The sequence below is a fragment of the Falco biarmicus genome, chromosome 5 (assembly GCF_023638135.1).
Source record: "Falco biarmicus isolate bFalBia1 chromosome 5, bFalBia1.pri, whole genome shotgun sequence".
Classification (NCBI taxonomy): Eukaryota; Metazoa; Chordata; class Aves; order Falconiformes; family Falconidae; genus Falco; species Falco biarmicus.
In genome coordinates, this window is record NC_079292.1 from 41,190,314 (window position 1) to 41,217,545 (window position 27,232).

Consider the following 27,232-nt stretch of genomic DNA (forward strand, 5'->3'; position numbering starts at 1 on the left):
AGACTAATCACCAGAGCTTTTGCTGTAGGAAAGGGGTTCATGAACTGGAGGAAGGGGAGATGAACAAACTGATTGACCACAGGATGGCCACGAACCCCTCTGAGCTATATGGCTGTGAAAACAGCTAATGATGCTCCAAAATGTACCTGGCGAGAATTTGCAGCAGAGTTGGGAAGGAATTAGGAGCAGGGTAAAACATACTTGGCTCAGAAGGCCATCTGTGTTTCTGCTCACTTGTATTAAAAAAATGCTTTAAACTGAAACAAATGCAGAGAAAGGCAGGTATGTACAAATAGGAAAGGTTGGACGGGGTAGCAGTGATTACCATTTCTCTGTCGTGTGCCCTTTATTCTCCTCCCTCCCCCCAAGCTTTCACACAAGATTTGCTGTTCTGCGTTTATGCTGTCCTTATCGAGTTATTCCCATCCTCTAAGGGATATTCCAGTCACCTGAAGAGGTGAAGAAGTGAGTTCCCCTTTCTGCTGATGTATAACTTCATTATGGGGGAAGGGGAAACGTTTGCTTCCTTTCGTTCATTAGAGATTGGCTACAGTAGGATATTAAGGCAAGCATGCAGAATCTTCTCACAGCCCTGGGAAATCGGCCTGTCCCTCTCAGCTGATCCTCTTCATGTGCTCAGTGATGAATTGACCCACTGGGCTGAGCAGGAGTGGTGGAGATGCCAGCAGCATCCACCTTGTGGGTCACTGGCAACGACAGGTCAGTACCCAAGTGCTGGTCCATCCAGATGTTTCTGTCTCCCGTAGCCCTATTGCTGAAGCATCTCTTTGCTGGACTTGATGACCTACTCCACGTTTACATCACTGCAAGCAAAAAAAGGGGCTTGAGCCCCATGTAAGGTTTTCAGTGCAACCCTGGCATTTTCCTCCTCTTCCTTTTGCCTTTCATGTTTTCTGGACCCATATGGGGGCAGATGAAGGGAAGGAAATTCTTCAGTGCATTGGCCGATGGGAGCTGTCAGCAACCGCCCTCCCATCAGTACTGTAATCTGTGAAAAAATATCTTGCAATAAGGACAGGCTGTTCATTTTCCTCTGTGCACAGTTTGGCTCGCCCCATGTAAGCAGAGGCTATCTTTAGCATGTCGTCGGTCTTTTTTATGAAGAGATATAAAAGCTCCCGCAGCAGGAGTCCTCTGGCTCTAAGACTGGGTGAAGGAATAAGGCTATGACAGACTGCTTAGCTGGCCCCACCGTTCAGAGCCATCTGCTTGCCAAGATTTCTCAGCTATGAAGAGAGAAGCAGACACTGCCCTTCTCAGCAGTGGTATGTCACTGTATGTATTGAGCACTACTCAGAGATTAGGAAGGGTTCAGGTAAAATGAAACTCAAACAATTCAAACAGATGAACAGAAGACACTTTGTACTATCTGCTATTTTAAAATAATCCCTCTAGTTGTAAATAAGCAACAAAATGTAGTAGTTCTGCTCTTCCAAATGCAAATCAGCAAGGCTCTCCCGTAATTCGTTCAGGCCCCATTAATGAATATAAGCAGGTTAAGCAGTTTGTTTTATGGCCATACCTCTGCAGTTGCTTATGCTGAACATCATTTCCTTCCCTGTTGCTAGCTTTGCAACAAGTCCCAAGAGTTATTTACAGGCACCTTAGTTTTATCTAATTTAACAGCTTTGTGTTGTCAGCAGTTTTGCCATCTCATTGTATTTCCTCTCTTCTTGGTCATTAATAAATAGATGGGGCCGGAGAAAGACTGGAATTAATCCCAGCAGTGATCCTCTGGTACAGTCCCTGTGGCATCACACTCTTGCCACCTTTTCATCTCAATCATCTGCCATTCACCCTCATCCTTTTCTCTCTCTTTAACCTGTAACAAAGACCTTATCTCCTGCCCAAGGGTTACTGAGTTTCCTTAAAAGCCTCATGTGAATGATATTATCAAATGTCTCTGTAAATGCATATCCTGTGATTCTTTTAGTCAATATTTTGCTAACTCTTTATAACATTTGAACAGGTTAGGAAAGCACAATTTACCCTCACTGATAAGTATATCAATTTATCTCTGCTGATCTGTGCTGACTTGCAATTTATTCATCCTGATTTTTTCTCTCTCTCCTACACATCACCTGTAGGTGTTTTATAACAATTTTAAATGATTTTCTCGACTATTTTCCCTGTTAATGCATTAAAAGTCTCTAGATTTCAGTTCTGAGGGTCAGTCTTAAGAGCTGTTTTAAAGATTGCTATGGTGTTGGCCATTTTCCAGTTATCCAGCAGAGTGGTTGTTTTAATGATGAATTACACATCTTCAATGATAAATTATGGTAGGCTGAAATTGTGCTTCATTCTTAGGATTTCCACAGAATCTCAGATGAATTCCATTTGGTACCATGAATTATTAGAACATACATTTCTGGAGTTGTTACACCACTGATTTTTTTAATATCTTTTATCCAACAGCACTTTCACATCATTACATGTAACTTCAGGGTAAGGATTCAACCCCAGCCCTTCTTTTCTGACACGCAAATAAATCATCTACCTTCACTGCAATCTTTTCTTCACCATGTGCTTTCTTCCTTTACACTTAGTAGTCTAGTAAGCCTCTGTATAATAGTCAGCTTTCCATATGTGATTTACTTGCATCACTTGTTTGTCATCACACGTTTGTTTTTGAGTACTTTCTGAGCTTTGTCTTACTGTATGAATTGTATCTTGCCTGTAAAAGCTTCCATTTTATTTGCATTACTTTAACTGGGTATCCATTCCTGAAAGATGCTTTGGGGCTCAAAATTAATCTTTGAATTTTACCATTTAATTATCCTGTGCCTTCCCTTGTTTCTTTGTTCTGAACTGTGAAGATCTGCTAAAGCACAGGTTATAAATAGCTTCCACTCTAAAGTTATGAATCACATTTTTTTAAAATAATTATTTCTCTGGAAGAAAAAGCCCTGTTTTAAATGCTGATATTTTATTTTTAAAAGTGCTGATATTTTGCTTAAATTATTTAGCCTGATTATGTTTCCATTCACTTATACTTGTAATTCTGTCCGCTTCAAGGGAAATGCTCATGTAAATAGGGTTATAGTAATTATTCTCATTGTAATTACTGTACTTGGGACCATACTCTCTGAACCAAACCCTGTTGTTACTAAGCTAATGAACTCCATTACACATAGTATTTCTTATTAATCATTTTGGTCCACAGGTAGGTGGTGGATTTACAGCACTGGATTTGTTTTTCTAGGATCTAGAATTTGTGTGCTAACAGTCAGTTTCTGCTACACACCCTGAGTTCCCCTCAGTGGTTTAGGTGGCATACTTTAACTCCTGTTGTTATCCTCCTCTAAAAAAAACCCTGATCATCATTGAATGTCTTTTGATTTTCCCTTCTAATAGAAATTACTTATTCACAGTCGCTTCATTTCTTCCCAACTCGATCCGGGTTTCTCAACCATGAGTAACCGTCCCCTCATGTATCTCTGTACATTTCTGTTATTTACACACCTGTGATTTAGCATGCCCAGCTCCTGAATCCTCCTCCTCATCCAAGAAGAAACCGCTGATCTTATTTTAGGTGTTTAATTTATTTCTCAAGATTACACTGTTTTTTGAATTCAAAACCAAGAATACAAGGATCTCCCAGCTTCCAAAATGGTTTTTCCATCAGTGGTTATGTACTGAAGCTATTGAATGCCATCTGTCCCCATTAACTCCCATCACCAAGCAGGTGTGTTAAAATACAGGATCTCTAGCTTTACATGTGCTTGAACAAGTAATGAGTAAAACTGCAAGTGGTGTTCATGAGAAATGTCTAGTACTCAGACTTTTGAAAAACAGACCACTTGGATTAGGAATAATCAAGCATTCTATGGTGAAATAATTTTCTGCTAGAAATAACTCAAGAGTTGGGTGCTCACTAGCAATAGAGATAAGACAGAATGAAGCAAGTGTTTTAATCAGATAAAGCAGGTACTTGAACTTGATCCTCCTAGCCCTGTGTGCATTTTTGCTATTAAGGGGACAAGGAGTGGGATCTAAAATGTGTGTTAGAATTTGTCTATAGATGCAAATTTTTAAGTAAATATGGGCCAAAATCTTTCTCTTCCTTCTGTGTATTTGAAAAAGCAAATAATGGAATTAGTTAGTATCATGTTCAGTAATGATGTTGCTATATTAATTAATGGAAAGTTTAAATTTTGTGGCTTAAAAAGCAATACCTAAATGATACAAGATATAAAATACATGTCATATATTTACACTCTTGAATTGCTGATCTAATTTATTACCAGACTGTTGGTTCTAGCTCTTTGGAATTGGGGTTTCTTTTGTTGCGTCTGTAGGACCAACCCAATGGAGCATGGGCCAACGTGCAGCATGCATTCCTTCTTCTTGGTGATGCAAGTCAGGTCTCCCTTCAACTGCAGGAAGGTTTGATGAGACTGGCACTGGACATGTTTAGTCTTTGCAGTGGAGCAGGGTTCAGAAATGCCCAGACGTTGCCATGCCAGAGCGCAGCACTGTTCCAACTTGCTTCCTTGGGTCCAGAAGCCACCCACCCTGTCCCAACACCACAGCAGCTGGGCTAACAAGCCTTTACAGATCTCCCAGCAGATGAGGCTGACACGGCTTAGGTGTGTGCACGAAAGTGTAGACAGGTCTCTCACCACCCAGGTTGTTCCCTTCTACATTTTTCTCTCTAAGCAGTAGAAATCCAAGGTCCTTTAAGATTCAGACTTTGATGACATGTTAATGCTACTACCCAATGCTACACTACTTGAAGACCTTCTTAATTAACTGATGGACTGATAGAATCATAGACACTATTCCAGTTTGCCCAATAAATATGCCTTTGGGTATGAAAATGGTACAAAGCAAGTTTGAAAAGCCTATTATTTGTCAGGCAACGTAAGAGATCCCGTGATACTTTCTCTCCTGATATTACAGAAGTAATTAGACTATACTAGGAACTGTTTAATTGTAAAATGTACCTTTGAGGTTACAAGCATGTTTTAAATTATTTTCCCTTCCCTCTCTACAATGCAAAAGCCAAAATCTGTCTTTGCTCAACAGAAAACTAAGTGGATGCATGACAGGTATTAATATTCTGTTCCACTGCAGTCCCACTCATGACACACCAGGCAGACTGGATTTCTTTGAAATTATCTGTGCTGGATTTGGGAAGTTTGTTGGTATGGCAGCTTGTGCACATGAGAAGGAAGGTGGCGCCCAGTACTACAAGCATCTGTTGTTCTTCCCAAGTGAGCAAGGTCTGGGGACAGGGTCTGGATCTGGTCCCTGATCCAAAGTTGCCTGGAATCCCTCCACTGACTCCAACCACCACAGCAAGCAGTAAATGTCACCCCCTAACGTCTGTGTCAAACCTGTAAGAACAGCATATTCTCTAAAATGGCATCTGCTTTTAATGAAAAAGCCTGAGGAATTCATAGAGTCTCTTGCAAACATTAACAAATTCTGCTGTCAAGTATGCGTTTATTCTGATTTGATTCTCAGCTACTACATTTTGGTTAGCCTGTGTTTTCTACAGTAAAAAGTCTTCCACTACCAGAAGTCCTCTCTCCACTGTTGTACTTGCAGATGGAATTACCATGTTACATCAGGCAGTAGAAAATAATTGTACCCACCTTCCTTCAGGGACTCATACTCCAGCCAGGGTCTGGCTCCAGTGAGGGCTGCGTAGATTTTTTTCATTATTGCAAGAGTAAAACAGATTAAAGTCTTGTCATGCCAGCTTTGTTATCATAAATATTTGTGATGGATATGCTGATCCATTTTTTAATAGGGGATAATACTTCAGATGGCAAAATGATCAAAACAGAGCGCACTTAGGTCAAGGTAATTTAACTCTAATCTTGCCTAATTGATATTGCTGTCTGGACTGACAGAACTGAGATAATTAAATCCTGATCATGAACTATCCTCTTCCTACTTCATATGGTTCCATGCGCCAAACACAATGGCAACACTGCTAGCTGACATTTTATGTGAAAAGACATTTTCAGGCATCATAATGTGTGAAGACTGCCAGCGGGGCAGTCTATCACTTCTACCTTACATCAAAGGGACGTGCACCCTCTTGGTGGAAGAAAATAAAGCTAGTATAAAAAAACACAAGGGAGGTTAATGTGGGCACCTTGCAACTCCAAAGATTCTAAGTTCAAATTTGGGAAAAAGAGAGCACAGCCTCCAGTTCCAGCCTTTCCTCCTTGCTCTTGAATCAAACAAGAATCTTTGGGAAAACTTCTGAAAAATACCTTAGTCTCTACCTCTCATTGATGTAATTGGGTCCATGTCTCTTGCTGTGCTCAGAAGAATGTGGCCATAACAACAGCATTGTGATTTTCACCGCTCCTGGTGCTGCTTCTCCACTGCTGGCTGCACCCCTCCACTTGCCAAAGCTGCAACCTCGGGCACAAGATGTGAAGTATCCCCAAGTGAAGATGGTATAAAAACCCAGGAAGACATGAAACTTTAAAAGATATAAAGTGTGTTCCGTAAATAGCTACAGCCTTTGTTTCACAGCACTGTTTTCTGATGGTAAGTAATTTTTGCAATTACAAGTGGGGCGATATCAAATCTGTATGAAACATTTATAACTGTAACTAAAATGGGTGACGTCTCCTCAGCTGATGTGTGCTAGAGAGGAGTGCCTTTGATGCCAGGACTTTTTAACAGCGCTGGTACTGTCATGGTTGGGTGTGTAGCTTAGTCAGTTTGACAGTCTCTGCTGGGTCTTTGCCAAGTGCTGTATCTAAATCCCAAGTTAGTTCTCCGAGGCTTTCCTGGTCAGGAAGGCTGAGTGCATTTCTGAGAGGGGAAACCTGCAACGTGCAAGATGCCAATACAGATAACAGCTCCCACCTAGGGGAGGCTGCAAGACTGACAAATTGCAAAAAGAAGATGAGCAAAGGAGCAGGTGTGCATGCACCTTTGTGTGTGAGAAAGGGGGAAAGAGAAAGCACCTGCGTGAGAGAAAGCTGCTAAGGGGCAGACAGCATTTGGGGAATCAGAAAGAGAAGGCTGCTCAAGCAGGGAGTGGTGAGGAGGCTAATGAAGCAGCAAAGGTAAATCACCTGCTTTACAGAAACAGACAGAGGTGTGTACGTGCTGGAGGGAGAGGGTGCTGCAAAAGAAGTTCCCAGATCTGGTCAGGAAGCTGGCAAGGAAAAGCTATCTAACAAACACCTGAAGTTTATTCGAGAACAACATCTGAGCTTTGTTCCTTGCTGTTGAAGCCAACATTTAGAAAACAAGTGAAAATGAGTTTGGTGGTCTCACCTTAGTCCCACATGGCATTTTACACGATACAACATCTCACCTTAGTCCCACAAGGCATTTTACACATCATACAATAATTGTACGATTTTTACACACAACTGTTTTCATAGATGGAAAACCTGGATCATAATGGTCCAATGGTGCAGACAGAAGTCCACATTGAAGCATATTAACATAAACCGCTATAGCATAATTTACCTGCATTTTCCCTGACTGTAACTAATAAGGGCCCTCATCCTCAGCAATATCAAATTTACTCCAATTAAAAAGCTGCTTCTCTATGACAACAGACTATTCTCCTTGTTTCACTCCAAAAATTATTAATTATGTAACATTATGTTTTACAAATATTTCTCTGTATAAATACTGCATTAAAGCACTATAATGTTGATTAAACAACTATGTATGTACTGCAATATAAGGAAGACTGTTTTCTATACTCCCAGACAAAAAAAGTTGCATCAGTGTTTTATAAGTAGGTCAGTGACAATTCCTTATGTGTTTCTTAAATTCACATGGACTCTCCAGGTTAAGGCGTAGGAATACGTGGATTAAACTACTGTGAATAAAATATTCATGTTTTTCTTTAAAAATAAATAGACCCAGATAAGCTGCAGTAAGAGAGGTAGTGCTTTCTCAGTGCAGGATTGTCATCTGCATGCTTTAAGGGCTTTACTCTGTTCAGTTTATTAGCATATAATTAATATGAGTGTAATTAATATGAGATTCCCTTTGCAATGAAATCATTCATGAATTTGGAGCTTGTAACACATCCCTTAACTCTTCATTTGGCATGAAAATTGTTGTGAATATTAGTTGTTATTCAGAAGACCAGACCTACTTATTTTTTAGGATCTAACAGGGGTTTTGTTGATGGGAGGATGTTGATATCATATTTATTTAATGCAAAAATCTCATTGAAATTGAACATTGATGACCAGAAGACTGTTTGTTTATAAGTCAGTTGTATTACAGAACATCAAAGTTGTGTTGCACAGTATGCTGCTGCTAATGTGATCAAAGCCCATCAGGCAGGGACATCACTGCCAGGGCCATTCCCCTTGCCAGGAGAGCTGGTGGTCTCATCCAAGGTCAGCTCCTTAGAAAGCCTTTTCACGCATACTTGGACAAACTGTATGTGTCGTGCTGTTAACATGTCCATTGCTGTGGAATTACAAGATGTCATTGCAGCCTAGAGGTTTCTTAAAGAGAAGGTTATTTCACTGTAGATGTGGTAATATCTATGACCAGGTGGTATTCCAAACAAAGTCACAGGAATAGTCCCATAGCCAATGTAAAAGATTACCCTTGTCTTCTACAGATGTTTCCTTGAGTAACCCCATCTCTAGTGTTTGTAGGGATCAGAACTATCTTAGCTCAACCCTCCCCTCCCCAACAAAACAACTTATCTTTGGGACATCTAGACTCTGGAGAGCCTTGAAAATTGTGGAGAGATGTAGAGGTTAATATCTGAAATGAACTTCTACAGACAGAAACCTTGCTTAATATAGAAAGCACTGGAACACTGGAATATTGTGCTTTCACTGATGCATAGTTATCGTGGATATGTATGTGCAGTACCATGTTCTTAGGTCTCTCACCCTTTGCCACATATGGAGCAGATTATGGTGAGCCTCAGTGTGAAGTATGTGTAGATCTTTTGGCTAAAAGACAAGACAAGGGAAGAGCACCACCAAAGGGAAGAGCATTCAGACAGCTGAAGGCATAAAAGACATTTTCTTTTAGGTATTTCCATAACATCCAGATTTAAGAAAGGACATGCTCAGGAAGACTGTGAAACTGCGTTTCTAGACTGATCAGAAAGTGATACCATGGGTAGAAATATGTATTGGGTTTAGCTGACTGTTTGAAAGATATGATCTTCGATATCATATGCCTTGTATTGGTAGAAATTCTCATTTTGCTGTTCAGTTAGTTCTTGGTTAGCTGAATTATGTCACTATTGACATCTCACATAGCAGAAACACAACTCTGTGTAATGTGTATAATGTCAGCCCTGGGCTCCATATAGATAAGAGGGAATAGATAAAGCAGGTTGAATGGTGTTTTGAGTGACTTTTCATGTATGCGACATGAAGATGAGTGGCGACTCCCCGGAGATCTATTGAGAGAGAAATGGATTATCAAAGGGGTGGACTCCACTTGATTTACACGCTTACTCTACTCTGGCAGCCCCAGCTAATGGAAAATGTCAGTGGCTGCTGGCAGATGCAAAGAATTCAAGGCAGAAGCTTCCCTCTTTTGGTTTGTTCACTTGAGTGCCTGACTCAACTGGCGGTGGGGCTCGTTACGCGCCATTATTGCTCTAGATTTGGAACCTATTTCTTCTCAAATTAATTGCTTCTGGTTCAGTTATCTGTAACCGATGTGATTGAAATAGCATGAAAATGATCACTGACGTGGCTGCTGTCCATTAACTCCCCCAAGGAAACACATCATTTGTTAAAGTGCTCTGGCAGCCAGCGGACTTCACGAGTTTGGAAGCACGGTTCTGTGTCACCAACAGGCTGGAGACAGAGCTTTGGTGCAGAAGAAGTGCTAGGCTGATTGGGATGGGGGTGGGATGTCACTGTCCCCTCTGGCTATTCAAGATGTAACATCAGGAACACTGTGTGGTCGGTTAGTTGCACAGGGGGTACAAGCAGCAGGATTCATTTTTTTGGTTTACAGACCGATTGCAATGCAAAGCGGCTATAGAAACACCACTCATGGGGCTGTACTGGCTCCACCACCTGGAGAAGAAGCCTGTGGCTCTTCCAAGGGTGGTGTGGCACACTGGAACTGCGTTCTAACACCCGCACTGTGGATTTGGGCTGAGGGATGGATTGCATTTTCCTGCTTTTGTCTTTAGACAGTCCTCTCTCCTTTTTTTCTTATGGGAAAGGTGTTTGCTTTGGACGTTGCTTAGGATCTCAGTTGGTTAATCTGGCCTGGAAAGGAGATTCACTGTTGACTGCCATGACCATCTTCAAAAGAAAGAAAAGAAAAAAAGGAAAAAGAATCTTTTCCTTGTAGCCTTTTGAATAATAATTGGGAAAGATTTGTAAAGGTTACTTGTAAAGATTTTATTTGTGAAGATCATAGAGGATGAATTTGGGGCAGGCAAATAAACAATCACCAGCTGACAACAGGGTCTTCTTACTGGCGTGCATGTGAAACTAGAAAAAAAATATTACAAACCCAAGCCTTTATTCCACAGAACTTGACATACCAGCAACGAGACATTTCTGCCTTGCACGCTGGGAGTCCATGAAAGGGACGGGAAGAGTAAGGCTATTCTTAGCCCCCTTTATAGGCACACAAAGTAAGGCACAGAAATGTCCAGGGTTTGTCAAGCGGCCGCGGACAGGACCGCTGCGGAAAATCGCCCTTCACAAGCGGGCAAGCGGGAGCCTGCGGTGACAGCCCTGCGCTGGCTCCGCGCGCTCCCGTCTTGGTCAACTGCGGGAACCGTCCTGGCTTCTCTTTCCCGCCCCGAATGATTTTTATCCGTGCCCCGAGCTCAGGCTGAGGTTTCGCCCGCGCCCGGACGGCGTCACTCCGGGACAGCAATTCAAGCGGCGACTTCGACGCGGGCGGACAACAAAGCGCTGAGGCGGCCCTGCCCGGCCCGGCGGCGGGAGCGCCCCGAGGGTTCGCCCCGAGGGTTCGCCCCGAGGGTTCGCCGCAAGCGCCGCCCGGCCCTGCCAGCCGCTGCCTCCCGCGGGGCGGCCCGGCCCGGCGCCCCCCACCCCCCGGCCCCCTCGAACTTCCCAGCGGCGCCCCCGGCTGTGCGAGCCGGGCCCGCCCGGAGCCCCCCGACGATGGGTCCCCCGCGGCCGACGCTCCTCCGACGGACGGGGCGGCGAGGCGGTGCCTTCACCCGGCCCGGCCCTGCCCGGCCCGGCGGAGGCGGTGGGCGGCTCCTGCGGCCGCGGCATAAACCGGCGGCCCCTCCCGCCCGCCCCGCTGTCCCCGCTGGACGGCGGGGAGGAGACGGGCGCTCCCGCGGGAGCGGGGCGGAGGCTGCGGCGGCTCTCGGGCCGAGGGGCTGCGCCTGGCGGCGGCGGGGTGGGGAGCTGCGGGGCACGGGCGCGCCGCCTCCGCCTCCCGGCTGCCGCGGCCTCGCTCGCACGGCGGCGGCGGCTCCGGCGGGCTGCCCCCATTGTCTGCCCGCGGGCGCAGGGCTGCGCTGCCCGCCCGCCCCCCGCCCTCGCCTTTGTGTGCTCCGGACGGCGGCGGGGCGGCGCGGCGCCCGCCGTGATGCGCGCTGCGGGGCGGCAGGGGGTCCGCTCCTCCCGGTGAGAGGCGGGGAGGGACCCAGCCTCTGCCCCGGAGGTTTTTCACCCGCAGCAGCCGGAGGAGGGGGACTATGGACTGAGCGCATCGGTGTGCCATGGAGTCGGGCATCCGTTTGAGCACGCTCTGCCTTTTCCTCTGCCTGGGGCCAGGTAGGCGGATGCCGGACCCGCCGGGGGAGCTTCGCGGCGGCGATGCCCCGGCCCCCGGGCGGCCGCAGGTGCAGGGAGCGGCGGCGGCGGGGACTGGGTTGGGGGGGGGCCGGGGGGGCTGGTCTCACAAAGTTGCGGCGTCGGCGGGTGGGGTAACGGCACTTTCTGGGTCAGTTGCAGGCTTTGGCGTGGACCCCTCGCTGCAGATCGACGTGCTGTCCGAGCTACAGCTGGGAGGCTCCGCGGAGGGCGTGCGCCAGGTGCCGGGGCTGCACAACGGGAGCAAAGCCTTCCTCTTCGCAGGTACGGCCGCCCCGCCCGCCCGGCCCCGCGCAGCTCCGGCCGCCGCGCCGGGCCCCCGCGCCGCGCTCCCCGCAGCGGCGGGGCTGCCTGCTCCCGGAGCGCCCGGCGTCCTTCCCCTTCCCTTCCTGGCCGCTCTTCCTCGCCCCCCCCCCGCTTTTTTTTCTCTCTCACCCCCTTTTCTGTTGTGATTTTTTTTTTCTTTCTTCCCCCCCCCCCCCCCCCCCCCCCCCCCTTTGACTGGTAGACGCTTAATTAAAGTACAGCAGGAACGGGGATGGCAGATGGCTTGTTTTGTGAGTCGTGGGGTGCGGTGATGAATAATAGCACCACCCACTCCTCAGCTTTACTTGGGGAAACGCTAAACATACCCCCGTTCCAGCTAAGGAAACGCTTGCTGAAAGTTTCATGTGAATCCAGCAAAATGCTGAAATGTAGTGCCTCGGAGGAGCGAGGTGGATGGCTGGAAATAAGAATGCCCCCCCCCCCTTTTTTTTTTTTTTTCCCCACTATGGGAAAGTGATCCATGTGAGCTTCTCTGTCGTAATGCTCATGAGAAACAAAGAATGAGTTTAAGTCTTTTTAGTGCTTGGGATTGGTTATTTTGTTCGTATTGGGAATAGAAATAAAATACTAGTCTTGTTCTGTCTTTCAAAAATACATTTAGGAGGTTTATTAAAAATAATTAAATGTCGTTATATTGCAGTTCATAAAGGACTGTAAGATAACTCTTAATGGCTAGCTAAATTTATTGTCATGGGTTACATTGCCTACACTCGCTCATTATCAGTGTATTTTTGAGTTACACTTCAAGTCAAGAACATTTTCAGGAAAAAAACTATCAATTAAAAAAAAATGAAAAGCCCAAAAACGGCCTTTAGGAGCAAATCTGTTCTTTGAGAGATGATGAAATGCTCCTTAGAAGCGTGACTAACCAAGAGCAAGGAATATGGCTTAACATCTGGTGAGGCAAGAGCAAATCTCCGCATCAGCCTGTAGTTTTAAAATAGGGGGACCTGATTGCTGGCTCCTTGGCGTGCTAGGAGTTTCAGCTCTGATCTGAGAGCATTTCTAGTGCAACAGGCAAGAGGCTGTTTCCCATACAGAAGAGTTGTAATTCAAGTGAGATAAGATCTGGAAAGGGAATTTCTTTTTCATGTTTGTATGAATGAGATAATTTATCAGAAGCTAATAGTTGCCAAAGGCGTTTTGGTTTTTTTTTTTTTAAGGTGACCTTTCTAGCGGTGTTCTTCCCAGGTACAGCCAGCATGTGTCACTATGGACAGTAATGTGGAGGCACATGGGCTTATGCGTTCAGGAACACTGACACATGCGGTTTTAAGTATCAGTGATGGGTTTGTGGCTGCAGAGCAGAGACCTCTGTGGAGGGGGTGCCAGCTTAAAATGGCAACACGTTTGTGTGGCAGCAGGGGTGGGATCTGTGTCCTAAAACAGCTGTAATTTTAAAAGTATGGTTCTGAGTTGAGGTCCTATTGTGCTATAATGGGTTGGAGTGAGGGGGAAGTCAAAACTCCCTTTTGACTTCAGTGGTAAACGGATTAAGGTTTGTAAGAGCAAGACCTTTTATTGTTTATTTTCCCAGTGTTGGGACAAAAAAATTTCAGACATTTTCATTTTCGAACTTGCATTTAGAAATGGAGAAATTTCCTTCCTTACTCAGAGCCCATAAGAAACACTTAGTCATTTTTGTTCTGCTCTTAGAGCTCACACCATAGGAACATTGCTGCAATGTACGCCTCTATGTATTTGCAGTGTGTGACTTTCAAATATATGTATGTGCTGACTTTAAATTTGGTTTTTGCTTATGTTTTTCCCTTGTTCCAGCTAAAGCCTTAGTCTTAGACATAAATGACTTTGTGAAAAGGACACAAATGACTTTAAATGATCTGTGAACTTACTCTGGAAGCTTTAACTTGTGGTCTTTTACCTTTTGATTTCTTCAGATATTGAATCTTTTCTTATACCATATACATATTTATGACATTTTAGTATGTTGCCTCTTTTTGATAGACCACATTCTCAACTGGTGTAAAGCCTTACTTCACATATGCTTAAAACATACGGAAAGCCTAAAAGCTGTTCTTTATTTTAGAAAGAAATTATGGAAGTGGCAGGTTGAACTGCCAGCAGGTAACAGACAATTAAAGACATATGATGGGAAAATTGTACATACAGCTAAAGAAGAATAGTCTCTTTCTTTCTGTTTTTAGGTGAAAAGTCAGTTTTGACTGCTTAATTAGATGTAGCGTCAATTGTCAATACAGGTTTTTAGCATCTAATTGGGTGTTCTGACAAATTCTTTTTTTGCATAATTGATTTTTCAAAGGTTTTATATTTCTAGGCCATATAACACACTAAGCAGTTAGACTCTGAAGGTAGTTTTAGTCTGTTAAAGTCCATTCAAGAGCATTTAGATTGCTCCTTATACAGGTCCTGATTTGGAAATAATTATAGCCATTTAAAATTTGCAGTCGCTTGGACTTTTTTTTTGTACCTGTGTGCTTTCTCACTGTACCAGTCTTAAAAAGTATTAGACCTGGTAAACGGAACTCTTCCCACTGGCAGCAGTAGGATTAGGTGCTGCGGTCTTGAATCCAGAAGCTTTTAGGTGCCTGATGCTCCTTTGTTAGTGGGTGGTAGCACCTGAATGCCACTGTAGTCTGGTTGTAGTTAGCTGCAGGGACTTCTCTTTCTGGAAATGTGATTTGCAAAGTAATTGTAAAATGTTCCAGTGTAGCTCGTGGGAAGATACAATTATGAATAGAAAACAGGAGGAAGTCTTTCAAAATGTTAGTGTTGCTACATGTGAACATCTGGCAGCACTTCCTAGCCAACAGCAGATATTATGTCAAAATATGTTGAGAGGAAAATTATTCCTCTTCTGGTCAGAGCAGCAGAGCAGAAGTCAGAATACCTACCCTACAAACTTCCCTCTGTTGGTGACTTTACATAAGTCAGTGAAATTTTCAATACCTTTGTTTTCCCTTTGCAAAACAGAGATGACACTAAAGGTAAAGCCCAAATCAGGTGGGTGGATTGAAGTGTAATTAATGTAGCCAAAGGAGGCTTTTGGAAAAACACCGGTTGTTATTTGTATAATTCTTTCTTTGTAAATACACTGCGTTAATACAATTCAAGGAGGTTGGTGGAGATGGAAGTCAATGTAGCCATTTTCCTGTGAAAATATGAAAATCTTATTGCTGCAAGACCACTTATTGCATAGGCAGGGAAACTTGAAAAGGCAGAATCACAACAAAAGAGGCTGAAGGTTTTGGATGGGTACACATCCAGCTTAAGTCTGTGCTCAGGAGACTTAATGTTTAGCACATGCAAGGTTCCGGTGAAGCTAGGTATTTCAACTTGCAATGGGAAATGGTCTTCTGAGGTGTGAGAATCTAAATAATGGCTGCAAGATTAACTTGGTCTCCTCTGGCACTCCTCTAGGCAGTCATTGTTTTGTCCCCTCCCTCCTCCCTCTGGACTGGGATCTCACTTGCTGTTGAGAGCAAATACTACATATCAGACTATCTTTGTCCAAAGAGTATACGTGCAGTAATGGAGACACCTTCCAACCATGTCCAGCAGCAGAGTGGTGGAAGGTACACTGTAAACCAAGTGAGAAGAGGCACCAAAAATGAAAGCCAAGTGATATGTAAGGAAAATATATGGCCATCAAAAGGTGTATATACTCCTCAAAGAGGAGACTAAAGGGTAGGCAGAAGAGTGCAGTCAGACGGTTACAAGCACAGGAACATGGGTTTAAGGAAAAGATAAAAAGGACATGACAGTCATGAGAATTTGGGAGCTTGTGTATCTGAATGCAGAGCTTGGAACTCATTCAGAGGATAAGCTTTTTCTCTGCCAGTTAGGATATGTAACCCTTAATATGGTTATAAATAATATTTAGATATTTCTGATGAGGAGGGACAGTTCTAGTGGCAAGATATATATTTTGATAGTGAACAAGATATAGTATAAAACACCAAAGAAATTACCTAATTTGTCAGTGGAATCCATGAAAGGGCTCATCACTACTGTTCTTTGAATTGGGGCTTGCTGGCATAAACTGCTGGTAGAAAAAACCCAACCCTAAAACAGGCCCCTTGGTGTAAATGATTTATTACCTATTGCTGCATGACTGGTTCATTAGTCCATTATTTTAAAATGCTAGCAAGACAGTATTACTAGATAGGTCTTATATATTTTACATACCTTTGGAAAGATCATTGGTTTTGGCCCATGGTATCATCTCTGGACATTACTAAATAAAGGAGCTAAAAATAAACCTCTAAAACGGGGTGAGAGTAAACTTTCTCTCCTAGAAATAGGATTTACATTGGCTATGCACTTCACATGCACTTTTTTCCTTGCCACCTGTCATTGAAACTATGGACAGATGCTTTCTCCAGGTTCCTGCTGAGCCTGCTGAAAATATTACTGTTCCCAGCTGCTTGTCACTGCCTGGGAGCTAGAGGTTACTGTCCCCACAACTTTTCCAAAGCAAGAGATCATACGAGTGTTCCCGTGCCTGCTGATGCTGAAGTTTGCCAGCTTCAGGAGTGAACCTTGCTGACTGCAGTGACATGGATTAGAGTCCTGTAAAATCCCCTTTCTCCAGCTGTTCTTGTTTCCCAGAGGAGCAGTAACAGCTAGGGAGAGGATACTAATGTTGCCAACTGGCATGGCTGACTGCAGGGTGAATACCTATCTGCAGCTTTTTTTGTCTTGGAAGCAAGCTGGTTTCTCTCAGACTCACTGAATCCTCAAAATGTGGGACCTCCAGCATAGAGATCATCTGTAGATAATAAAAATTGCCAGGATTTTTCAGAGAGACAAAGCAAACCCCCTCAATCCTTAGTTTTCAGAAAGACTGAAATAACTGAGTTTAATTTCAGTAAGTACTGAAGTGTTTTTCAATGTTAGAAAAGCCTAGTGAAAAGCCAATTATTCTCTGAAGCATGGTGGCCAGAGAGATCCACATTCTTTGTGTACCTGGAACAGCAGCCTGTGCTTTTGCCTGCTGCCCTCATCCCTTCCACCTCTGGCACGTTCCAAAGTCACCTCTGTGGCCATGCAAACAGTAACTGTGTGGTATGGCACTGCCAAGGTTGTGATTGATGCTGCTGGGGAGCCAGGATGGATGTTAAAGGAGAGCCCCAAAGAGCTGGGCTGTTTCTGCCAGGGCCTGCAGAGCAGGGACTGGGGCTGCAAGGCATTCTCCTCGCTCCAGAAGAGCAGAATATTCAGTATCCTCCTCCTCCTCTTAGCAGTGGTAGCGAGAGGAGGTGTTTGGGAAGTTTCTGCTGCTTGAAGAGCCTGCCCAAGAAAGGAGAAGGTAGTATGTGAGAGTCCTGCAGCCGGTTCCCATCCCAGACTGTGCAGAGTTACCATGCATGGAGAACTAGGACACGCTTACCCGCTACATAACCATACACTCCTGAATAATCATGTATACACCTAGTGCTGGAGATTGGGTAGCTTGCGAACTACTGCCATGCTAGTTTGTCTGCAAAATAGAAGGGGAAAAAGTTATGGGAAGAAAAAACTTAAATATTGCAGACTTGTGATTGATGCTTGTAATAGCACAGCAGAGGGTAGGAGTGAGAGATGGAAAGAGACCTAATATGTGGCAAGTACCAAGGTTCTCAGGTTTCCAGAGAGGAAAAACTTCTAATCCCTGTGTGTAGTCATTAGTGCAAAGTTGGTGTTAATAATATAAATAATGTTAAAGAATGATAGAAGACTTGGCTTGCAATTGCTTTTGGGGATTGCAGCTGTCTTAATGCTGAAAGTTTCAAATAATGTTGCTCGTAGTGTGTAGTAGGCATATAAAGCATCACAAAGGTGTAAGTGTAGAGCAATAAAGTTGTTTGTCATACATCTCTAAAAATTATGTTATTGTTCATCACAAGAAAAGGTGTTTTACACAAAATAATTTTCTTTTTTTTTCTCTCCCCCCCGCCCCCCCCCCCCTTCCTATAGTGGGCTTTTCTGGGGGACGGAAAGGAAATTAAATATTCCCTCCACTGCCTTCGGGGTTTGATTTTTTTTTTTTTTTTTTTTTTTGTACTCACATCAATTGCCATGTGTCTTGATATGGGCTCTTGTCACTTTTCAGTCTGTTAAATTCTTAAAAGCATGGATTCTGGAAGAATCTACAGTGTGGGGAGAGAAATGATAGCTGCTTACTGGTGTAGGTGCTGTACCTTACCTGTCCAGATCTCCTTGGGAGATGGTGCCAAGCAGCATGGCTTCCATTGGCTTTGCCTGAGCTTGTTGGGACAGCTGATGTCTGCAGCCTCTGATACTTCAGCCTTTGGAGTGAATTAGTACCTGCACTTGTTAAGCAGTGAGGGTGTGACACCATTTAGAGGAATGTCGTGTTTTATTGTGTTCTTGTGGGCTTGGCCCAGTGCTTTTCACAGCCAGGTTGCATCTATAATATCTGCAACAAATTGAAGTCCCTGGGTGTCTGTTTTCTACTGGGACAATGCTGATTCTCTAAAACTTCTTTTTTAAATGAGTGTTTGGTTGTTCAGGTTAATTCAAATAACCATGTTCTGTTTATATGTTCAGTATTGCCCCCAAAATTCGTATCACCATCCCTGGAAGTGTTTAAAAAAACACATAGATGTGGTGCTTAGGGACATGGTTTAGTGATGGACTTGGCTGTCCTGGGTTAATGGTTGGACTTGATGATCTTAAAGGTCCTTTCCAACCTAAATGATTTTATGATTTTGTACTGAGTAATAACAGAATTGCATTTGCTTGTTCCTACATTTACAATGAGGCCTCTTCTAAAATACTGCAAGGACAAAACCTTGGGTGAGGCTAGTAATATCTCGGGGCTCAACCTGGTGTATTTGTTGGAAAGCTGAAGATGAGTATGATGTGCAGCTCTGGGGCATGTATGGAAGTAAAATCCCTGAAGACAGTGTCAGGATGGTGACCTGGGGCAGGGCCCTGGTTGGTGCTGTGAGAAGGGACAGGATGGTCAGAGGAGTGGATGCCAAGAAGGTCTCTCTCCATGTCAACATTCCCATCAGGAGCTGTCAAGTGCAGATGGCTGCTCACCAGGCAGCCTCTCCTGGCAGCGTAGCAGGGGGCAGTGGTCTCAGCTGAAGTTAAAGATGGGATTTTGACAGCAAGACAGCATCTGTCCTGCGTGCCAGGGAGAATCCAGCACCTGCAGCATGTGTGCCCTGAGAGGGGGAACAGTGACTCTTCTGGGTAGCTGTCAAGCACGTCTTTCCATATTGCTGGGGGAGGATTGCATTAGCAAGGGGTAGTGACGTGGGAAAACGAGGTCTTGCTAGCCTTATATAATTGCTTTTGCTGTAACATAGTTCTGTAGTCACGAAGCATGGCTGAGACTAGCTAGCTTAATGGTTTTTTTATGGTTTTTCCCCCCACTGCAGCGTGGTTCATGCTCCAGTGAGGTTTCACAGACAGCAGCGTTTCCTACACATCCCTTCATCCAGACCAGTTGTAATGACTGTTTTTCCCCTACTGTCTGCTGTTAAGGTGTGGGGAATAAGTTTCCCCTATCCCCGCCTTGCTTACGTTCTTCATTCTTCTAGTCTGTGTCCTCCAGGGCGTATGGGTGCTGGCTTGGAAAAATAACTCCAAGAATGGTTAACTTCACTGCTTCCACTGAGTCTTAAGGGAGGTACGGAACCGAGCTCTTAAAGTTATTTAAAACCAGTGGATAAGAGCTGGAGTTTTATATAGCTGTCATGGGAAACTGTACTTCCATGTAGTGACTCTTCAGTTCCCTAGATTTTGTCCCATTTGGTAGTGTGCCAAGGTGCAGATTCACAGAGCAGCTGTATTCTCCTACCTGCACTGCTGAGGTACAACTGAAGACACGGTGAAAAATGATTTTTCATTGAATTTTTGCTGTCCATCTATTTTGGCTAATTTCCTTTATATTTTATCTGAATAGTTAAGAAATGCTATTTTTTCCCTCTTATTGTTGTCCAAAAGTGTTTTTTTTTCCTCAAGAAAAGCTGAGAAGAAATATAATAAGAAAGGGGACTTTTCATTTTTTTGCCTGGTCATGTTTTCCATGATAAATACTCATTATGAGTGTTCACTCAGATGTTTCAGATAGCTGTTACTGAACTTTAAAAACTTAGTTACAAACTTGTAGCAAATATATTACTCAAGCCATGGCCCCCATTTAGGGAGTAAATTTCTTGGTTTGTAATTTTTTTTCTCCCCTCCCCCCCTTTTCTTTAAATGTTTGGGTGGAAAAAAATGTTGTAGTCATTTTCAACGTGGAAGAATTTTACAGCAAAAAAATCTTGTTATGTTAAACAATTTGTTATGTGATTGTTTGCCTTTTTTTTGTTGTTGTTGCACACTTTTTTGGGGGTGTGCGATCCTGATGACTTCAGAGAGAAATGCAAGCTTAGAAAAATGACTTTTGTGTTGAGCCATCTTGGGAGGCTACTCACAACTCTATGCTGTTGCAAGGTGCTAAAGCAATGGGCATGGTCTAAAAGGACGAGTAGACTAACACTTCTGAAGACAGTGTTCAAAAGGATTTTAGCAGATTAACGTATTTGTAGCAGCGACAACATTGCTGCGATAGACTGTAATGTTTCCAAAGGAGCCATTACAATCAATATTGCTAGCGATCCATAACTGAGAACTCTTTTTAGTGGAATTTGAGTGGCAATTTCCCTCTCTGAAAACATAGAGGGAGTATAATAAGAAAAAGACTTCCAGTTGTAGAGTTGCTCTCTGTTAGACAGAGCAACATTTGTACGGTTTCCCCAGCATAAATGCTTATTTAAGTATAATTAGATAGTGGCAACATCCATACTGTTTATTCTGTCAAGAGAAGACACCATGTGCCAGCCTTGACTCCATGGCTGGATGTCTACCAGTCTCTAAATACAGCTGTGTAATGATCCAGAAGGGTTCCAAAGGAGCTTTTGTGGTTTTGAGGGCAATAATTTGTGTTTTAATAACTCCCTAAGCATGCATTTCCGTATTTGGCCACGGCTGTTCCAAAGGCACTCTTCAGATTTCCTGTAACATTGGCTGACGTCCTTTGAACTTGAAACAGTCCACAGATTTGCTCAGCAAGCCCATTCAAGAAGGGGGGTAGACTTGAGGAAAACCTTGTGTGTACCCTGTTCAGTGATGTTCTTTTTAAGAATCCCCACTAGCGTTGAAGCATAAGGAAAGCATATGGTAGTAAGAGATCTGGGAGGTTGAATTTTTTTAAAACTAAGATTGCGTCTGGATCATTGCATTCGCTCTGGGTTTCTCCATTTAAGACAAATTTCAGTGGGTTGCAGGGAGTGAAGAGAACAACAGCAAACCTGATTATACAGTAAAAAGGACTGACTTACTAAGAAAACTTTTGAAAGAACTTGGGTATGTACAGCCTGTCCAAGCAATGACAAAAGTGTTGCATGATAAGTGCCTAGTATTAGAAGATTCTCAGAGGTTTAAAACGAAGGAATTATTTAGCATTCAAAGAGCTATAGGTAAGGGTAATGTAATGATATTGTAAATGGAGAGGATTTAAGATAAAGAGACTTTCACAGTGAACTGGTTTAGACTGTGGAACAGCTTCCAAAAGGAGGTGATGGAAATCTTCAGACTTTACATTTTGTAGAAGACAGCATGAAATAAACAATCTAGGAAACATTAGCTATGTTGTAGTCATTGTGTGACATTCAGTTAATATGCTGAGGATAGGGTGGATGACCCTGTAAGTCTTTGTATACTCTGGAGATCTGAGGTGTTAGTGGAATTGTTCTAGCATAGGGAGAGGGATTTTCAAAGACACACAGGGGCATTGAATACCTGATAATCAGTAATCAAACTGCTGCCTTTGCATTCTCCCTAAAACCATTCTTTGATGCATATTAAGTATATTTTAATGGTACTTGGTTAAAACAGGCTTGCAAGAGCAAAGAAATCTAGGTTTGGAAGCATTTCTAATTTTAACTCATAGAAGCTTATAAATTGGTCGTGTGTTTAAAACCTGTAGTTGATTCACAGGGCTAGCAGACACATTCATAGAAGCATGGAGTTCATTAATACCTGATTTAAAAGAAAACTTCTTGCAGGAGAACCTGAATTCTGGTCCTCCCCAGCTTCCTTAGTACCTCTGGCAACAGTAGTTTGAGTCCCCCATGTACTTTCTGTCTGTCTGCCCTGCTCATAGCTGAGCTGTGTGTATGGTATCCCTGCTGTTGGATATTCCTGATTCAAAATCGTTCTAACCTTTCCTTTTCTTGGCATCAAAACAGGTATCAGGTGAGTAGAGATTTTTCCAAGAATGCCAGTACAGCTGGTGCCTGGGTGTCCTTCCTGTCCCCTCAGGTGTGGTCTCTGCCACTTCCCCCTCATTTGTCCAGGGACCTGAATTCTCTTTACATTTCAGTGTCCTGCCTTCTCCTCCCATCTGCTGCTGTTTGCTCCATCCGGTGCCAGAGACCTCTGGCTAGCAACAGAGTTGCTCGATGTGTCTGGCATGCTCCAGATGTAATTTTTTTTCAGTGGTGGCCTTCCTCCCCCTGCCTTGTTGTGCTGTTTTTGCTGTTGGGTTGAAGGTTTGGGTTTTCTAGAGCTCTCTAAATTGACGACTGTTGACCATTCTCGTGTCAGAAGTTAATCTTGCATGCAGACCACATCGTTGTGGTCATCTGGGAAATTAGGATGGATCTCATTAATGCTTTCTTAAGCTCACCGTTGTATTGTATGAAAGTAAATCAGCCTTAACACTGAGAAGTTTGGTGAGCCAAAGGCAATTAACTCTAATGTGGGTAAAAAACAGTTATACTCCAGAAAGCCGGAGATGAAGGAAAACTAGGATGAGAGATCCAAACCATTGCAAAGAGGGAGAAACAGATTCTTGATGGGAAAAAAAGCTAAAACCTCCAGGGCATCAAAGAATGATTGGGGTTGGGATAGATGATCTCAAAAGGTCCCTTCCAGCCTAAATGGTTCTGTGAAACACAGGCTGCAGGTGGCAGGTCCTCAGGAGCAGCATACTGGTCACACACAGGGAATGCAGGTTTTGAGAGAAACTGACCAAGCAGAGACCAGGAGTACATCTTACTGACACTTGCACAGTGAGAACCAGGTGAAGGAGAGCTCTGGTGTGTTGCTTAGAGGGTATAGGAGTATCTACACCAAGTATGATCCTAATCCAGAGGTGCCGTGGTGGGTGCTGATCTTCTGTGGTCTGTCACTGTATGACACAGTTCACCACTGGAATGTGATATATTTGAGGAGCTTGAATTGTGTCCTATCTTTTGGGAGAAGAGTAGTTCACGTAATTCAGCTTGATCTACACCTAGCATAATCTGCTCATGTTGTTTGTTATTGCTGTTAAGTTTGTACATTATTTTTTTAATTGATTAGGCTTTGTTCACCTTCGGTAGCCAGCTTTTTCATTTGGAAAAGGCTGACAGCACTGCTTCCTCCTCGCTTCCTCCTCCTGTCCTCCCCCTCCATGTGACTTGCATAACTTTTAAAGTCCTGAACCGTGCTATACAACTAGGGACTGGAAATAAATTCAGTCTTTTAGCAGTTCTGATGTGTGTCATGCCCTTATTACAGTACCAGTAAGGCTGGAAGGCAATGCATTATTTTTCTTGTGGTCTTCAGTCTGTGTCCCAGTGTTAACAGCATTTCTTGGTGTGGTATTTTTGTTTGTTGTTAGGTCAGTTTGACACAAAGTGATCGTATGACAGTATGCAGCCAAGCATAACTAGGTGCATATGCCACCGATGGCAGCAGCAAGGAAAACAAGACAGGCTTGATTTTTCTCCACAGGTTTCAAGGTATTCTCAAATCAGCTTCTAGAAAACTGCTTTGTGCTTAAAGGGGTGTGAGTGTGTGCGTGTATATATACACATATTTATTTATTAAGCTACAGTAGCTGCAACCTTTTAAGTATAGCTGGAACCTGTCTTGAAATGAAGAAGTGGACAGAAATCCTGCTCTGTGCTACCTCTGTGTCCTTGTTCAAACACAATAGGTTTTATAGTGATACTGGCCATGAAAAACCTAAACAACATCATAAGCAGTAGTACTCAATACTACAAGGGAGCGCGTTCAAAGCGTCTTCAGAATTTAAAGAGGAATTGAGAATAGCGATGGAATATAGACTAGGGAAAACTGGTCATCAAAAAAGCTATTGCATCATACAATTGATAATGTGGAACCTATAAATCACCAGAAAGATTACAATAATAAATACCTGGGGCAGAGCATACCATACAGCACACATTTTAATTTCCTAGGAATGGAATTTCTGTAACAAATACGGAAGTCATCTTTTATAGCTTCCCACTGAGTAGCAGGCTTTCTCCTGGTGATAGTATCTACCATGGTAACAGTTACAGTGAAAGGGATAGTGTTTCTCGTGAGCAAGGAACAGTGGTTTTCTGTATCTTGTATACCTTTAACAATTCCTGATAGTACTTTTGTATGCTGCTTCCACTTGTGTTGACATGCACATTCTTTATATTCCTTTCAGAAATGTTCCAGAGCGCACATTCATGTTTTCTTTGGCAGTCTGGGGGGGAGTTGTTTTACTAACAATCTAGCGCTGTAGGATCTGTATTGCTTATTAACAGCTGCTTCAGTGTCCTGTGCTAAGAATACAGACTTCTAATGTGGAATTCCACCCATTTAAAGTTTAGTTTTATCTACAGTTAGGTTTCTTGTCCTTTCATTTGCAAAAGGTTTGAAATATGCTATTGTACATATGGTCACTAGAACCTGTACTGTATTGATTTACCTCTTTACTTAGTTTTTACCTACTGAGTCCAAGAGTCATGCAAGGTCCCTTGATCATGGACCCTACATATTTTTGGAAGGGTGCACCTGAATTGTTGCAGTGCTGCCAGGCTGCTTTACCTTACAGTAAGTTGTTCCCACTTGTGATCCTGGTGCAAATTCGTTCTTGGTTAACGGGATCACAGGAGATGTCTAAGTGTTGTAGCATTGTGCTCTGGCAAATGAAGCCTGAGATTGAGAGAGGCACGATACCTACCTAGTCCTGATGCTCAAATGGGCGTTTATAGTAGTGTAAATCTGCCACTTGTTCTCTCTGCATCTATTTCCCTGTGTTGTATGGATCTAAAAACCAAGCAAAGGTGCTATCTATGGCTGTGTTGTGCTGCTGACACACTGAGACACAACACCATTGAAAGGAGATTTCCCTGATCTGTAATCCAGGTGGGGAATTGTGCTGAGCACCGTTCATTTGACAGCGTCACTGAAACAGTTGGATTCTGCTTGTGTAGTAGGTGGCTGGGAAGAAATATCCACCTTCCCCATTCCACACAGTGTGGTCTAGTTAGGTATGTGTGCTGCAAGGAATGATTTCATAGCCCCAGTCCCAAGATCATCTCAGGGCTTTGGCCATGTTTTGACAGAGCTTGATTGTATTTCAGTGGCTAGCACCTGAGCAATTGCTTTGTAGCCTCACAGGGATGCAAAGGAGGCTGTTAGAGCAGGGGAGGTCAGTAGCTGGGCTGTAGTATTACAGAAAGATTCAGCTTGATGTGACTTTCGTTGGTTTCTAGAAGCAGCCGGTACATAAGCTCAGAGGCTTAACCCAGCCACTAGTATAATCACTCTCAAACTAGCATTGTATCGTCTGTTTTGTGGAATGCTTCTAGACAGATTTCAGTGGCATTATTGTCAATTTACAGTGAATACATAATATATTACAGCTGTAGTTTGCCCCAGACAATCTTGGATTTTCAAACTCTTTCCTAAAATGTCATCCAGGTCAGTGCCAGGAGCTGGTAGAAATGGTTGAGGGCTTGCTACTGCTCACTTATCTTATTCTGCCGTAGCAGGTAGAAGGTGTGCCCCCTATTAAATACGTTCTATTTTAATTTAATTTGCATAGTTAACAATCTTTAGTGTTACTTTAGCTTAAAAAAAAAAAGTTACAAAAGCAAGCAAGCTTAACAAACCAAGCAAAAATTCTATGGGGACTTTGACCACAGGGAAGAAAACATTACAAACAAAGCACTTTGAATGAAATCATGATTACTTATGCAAATGCACAAACCACTTCTGATTACACAAACAAGTTAGGTTCTTAATAATATTTTGCTTATTTCAGATCAGAGACATTGAAGCATTGAAGCATCCAGACTCTGAGTACTTTTCCCCCCTCTTGTCCCACAGTGGATTTGTGTTCTCAGCTGTGCCCAAATGACTTTAAATGCATGAGTATGTACCTTGTAGGGGAGCCAGAGTTTTGGCCCCAAGTGATATGTTTAATATTTTTTGAAGGTGTAAGTAAGAACAGTCAATATCATCAGGGGGAAAAAAAGTGTGTGTTCAGACAGGTCCTTCTTCTAGTCTCCTGTGTCAGTCTGTTGTGACTTGTGGGACTTTGCATATGGTTTGAGGTAGAGGAAAGCCCTTGCTGGATGACACCAAAGCTGTAGCTGACATTCAGAATAGAGAAAGCTATGAAGCAAAGGCAATTGGAACCTTCCCAAGTGCTGCAAGAACAAACTGTGACATTTTCCCCCTTGTTTTTATTTGATTTAATGATTTGGCTTCAAGTCAGTTTTTGTTCGATTGTTTAGTTTCAGCTGAAGTGCATTTTGCCCTCTTCCTTTCCTCCTTCTTATCCATTGCAGTTTTTTCTGCATACATCCTTGCTGAGGCATTTCTTTAATGGAAATAAAGGAGGCACATGGAATTGGTGGCCACTGTGGTGGTGTCTAAACTACAAGGGCAGTTTGTGGGGTATCCCCTGCTAAACAGTCTGTAGGGTATCCTAAGGTCTGATCATTCAACTTGGGAGATTCGCTAAGAGTCCTTGCTCCTGGCATTTGTGAGCTTTTGCTCTGGTGAGACAAGGTTGTACCCAGTTTAGAAGGAGCACTTGGGTGCATAAAAGTCTAGATGGGACCCAGTTAGTTCCTGACTTACAAATAGATTGTAGTCCCAGTGTTCTCCCAGACTTGGGAGCTGGGCAGTGCTCCTGGGCCCAGCAGCTTATGCACACCCTTTGGGAGTGGGAGTAAACACAGGGTCAGTGTTTACCCCGTGTTTTGTAGTCTTTTAAACTTGAGGTGGAACTGCAACACCTTCCCCCACACTTCTGCAAAGCTCCTTCCTACAGCCTTGGAGAAACCAAGTCAGGCGCATGTGGGTTTGGAAAACTGCTTCTGTTT

At 43.4% G+C, this 27,232-nt stretch overlaps 1 protein-coding gene across 1 annotated transcript in view; it reads left to right on the forward strand.

Annotated features, from left to right (window-relative positions):
* Positions 1 to 11,255: 11,255 nt before the first annotated feature.
* NELL2 (neural EGFL like 2) overlaps positions 11,256 to 27,232 on the forward strand; it is a 150,276-nt gene continuing 134,299 nt past the window's right edge. Inside the window, exons 1-2 of the mRNA XM_056341603.1 lie at positions 11,256 to 11,726; positions 11,901 to 12,029. Coding sequence (XP_056197578.1) covers positions 11,672 to 11,726; positions 11,901 to 12,029 — 184 coding nt within the window. The 5' untranslated portion in view covers positions 11,256 to 11,671. The remainder of the gene's footprint in view (positions 11,727 to 11,900; positions 12,030 to 27,232) is intronic.